The sequence below is a fragment of the Oratosquilla oratoria genome, chromosome 20, assembly GCF_046742065.1.
Source record: "Oratosquilla oratoria isolate Oo_2021 chromosome 20, ASM4674206v1, whole genome shotgun sequence".
NCBI classification, from domain to species: domain Eukaryota; kingdom Metazoa; phylum Arthropoda; class Malacostraca; order Stomatopoda; family Squillidae; genus Oratosquilla; species Oratosquilla oratoria.
In genome coordinates, this window is record NC_134796.1 from 36,718,668 (window position 1) to 36,720,190 (window position 1,523).

General features: G+C 40.4%; 1 protein-coding gene across 1 annotated transcript; it reads right to left on the reverse strand.

Annotated features, from left to right (window-relative positions):
• Window positions 1-363: 363 nt before the first annotated feature.
• On the reverse strand, window positions 364-1,269 carry LOC143036190 (pro-resilin-like). The gene is made up of 3 exons (XM_076203437.1): window positions 1,258-1,269; window positions 738-842; window positions 364-615 (listed from the first exon to the last, which is right to left on the reverse strand). Exons 1-3 carry the CDS (start codon window positions 1,267-1,269, stop codon window positions 364-366), a joined length of 369 nt encoding a protein of 122 aa, XP_076059552.1.
• Between the last annotated feature and the right edge of the window lie 254 nt (window positions 1,270-1,523).

Below are 1,523 nucleotides of genomic sequence, written 5' to 3' on the forward strand. Positions count from 1 at the left end.
AAATCGGAAACACTACGATTTTTTTTAAATGCAGTAGGCATGAAAGGTAAATTATATATATACATTTTGTTTTTCAGATAATTTATTCACGTATACAAAAATATATAAACTCTCAGTGTGAAGATTCAAGGAACAAGAAACGGCCTACTGGCAGGGGAAGACTTACGTTAAGATGCTTCTTTCTATGTAAAAGGTATCGGAATATCACTACGATTTCTTTTTTTAATGCAGTAGGCATAAAAGGTAAATTATATGTGTATATTGTTTTTCAGATAATTTATTTACATAGAATATACAAAAATATATAAACTCTCAGAGGATTCAAGGAACTAGAGACTGCGTTCTGAAAAGCTGTCCTAGGTTTTACTTTCCGCCATAGGAGGGAGGAGGAGGGGTGTAGGATGGCTGTCGAGGAGAGTAGGGCCTGGCCTCTCCCTCGTAGGTGACCTCGGCTACGAAGCCGGAGTTTCCCTGCACGTTGTAGTTGACCCTCTGGAGTCGCCCGTCAGGGAGGAGGACGTAGTATGAGCCCTGTGTGTAGTCCCCGTCTCGGGACTCCTGGTGGCCGAAGTCGTTACCGGAAGCGGCATCGTTGACAGCCCAGTTGAAGTCGTACTGAGCAGGAGCCTTTGGGAAGGTTAAGCAGAGATAAGAGACACCATGATACTCTGAATTGTCATATACTTAACAGAAACAATACTCTTTTTCGTATTGGGTACTCCAAATAGGAAACTTACCTGAGATGCCCCATAGGTGGGCCGTGGGGGTGGTTGGGGGACGTTGTACCCCTGTGGAAGTGCGTCTATAACGACGACGGCCAACAGGGCCAAAGACAGGCACACCTGGAGTGTTGAAAGTAGTTTTACGTGGTTGAATATCAACACAATTCTCATGCTTGAACCGATATTGTAACTTGAATTCTGAGTGATCTCATATTGTTTTAGAAAAAATAATTCAAGCGTTGAAAAAATCCTGTCTACATTTCTATTAGACAATTATAAAACATGTGGTATATCTAATGGGGAATATATGCTAAAAAGATATAATATAGTATGCACTGAAAAAGAAACTAACGGAAAATAGAAACCATTTTGTATGTAAATTATGGTACTAAACAAATATAATAAATGTAGGCTATCAAATGTCTCAAAGTATTTTGAAAAGAAAAAGAATGAAAAAAGAAAATATTAAGTTCAAAGAAAACGAAGAACGAGTGATTGAAGCCTTCCTCCATTTCCAGTGGGGAAGAGCGCCTACCTTAAGGCTCATGACTGTTGAGATCGTTCAAGTCACTGATGGTGCTTCGTCCACTGCCGCGGCCTTATATACGCGCGTCCCTCCAGCCAACGTCTGTGACGTCATGGCAAAGTTAATAACGCCAGTGAAGGACGGGTCGTCTTTCTCCAAGTCACTGAGTCTAAAGGTTTTGAAAATATTACGTATAATGTCTTTCACACTCACAACGACCAAGTTTTGGCGTCTCTATACTTTTTGAAGTTAAATTTAGCATAATGGTTTACAAT

Bases quoted from the DNA above. Each gene is read 5' to 3' on its own strand.
- LOC143036190 (XM_076203437.1), bottom strand. The intron at 616-737 runs GTAAGTTTCCTA...GCTCCTGCTCAG, and splicing joins CCACCTATGGGGCATCTCAG to TACGACTTCAACTGGGCTGT.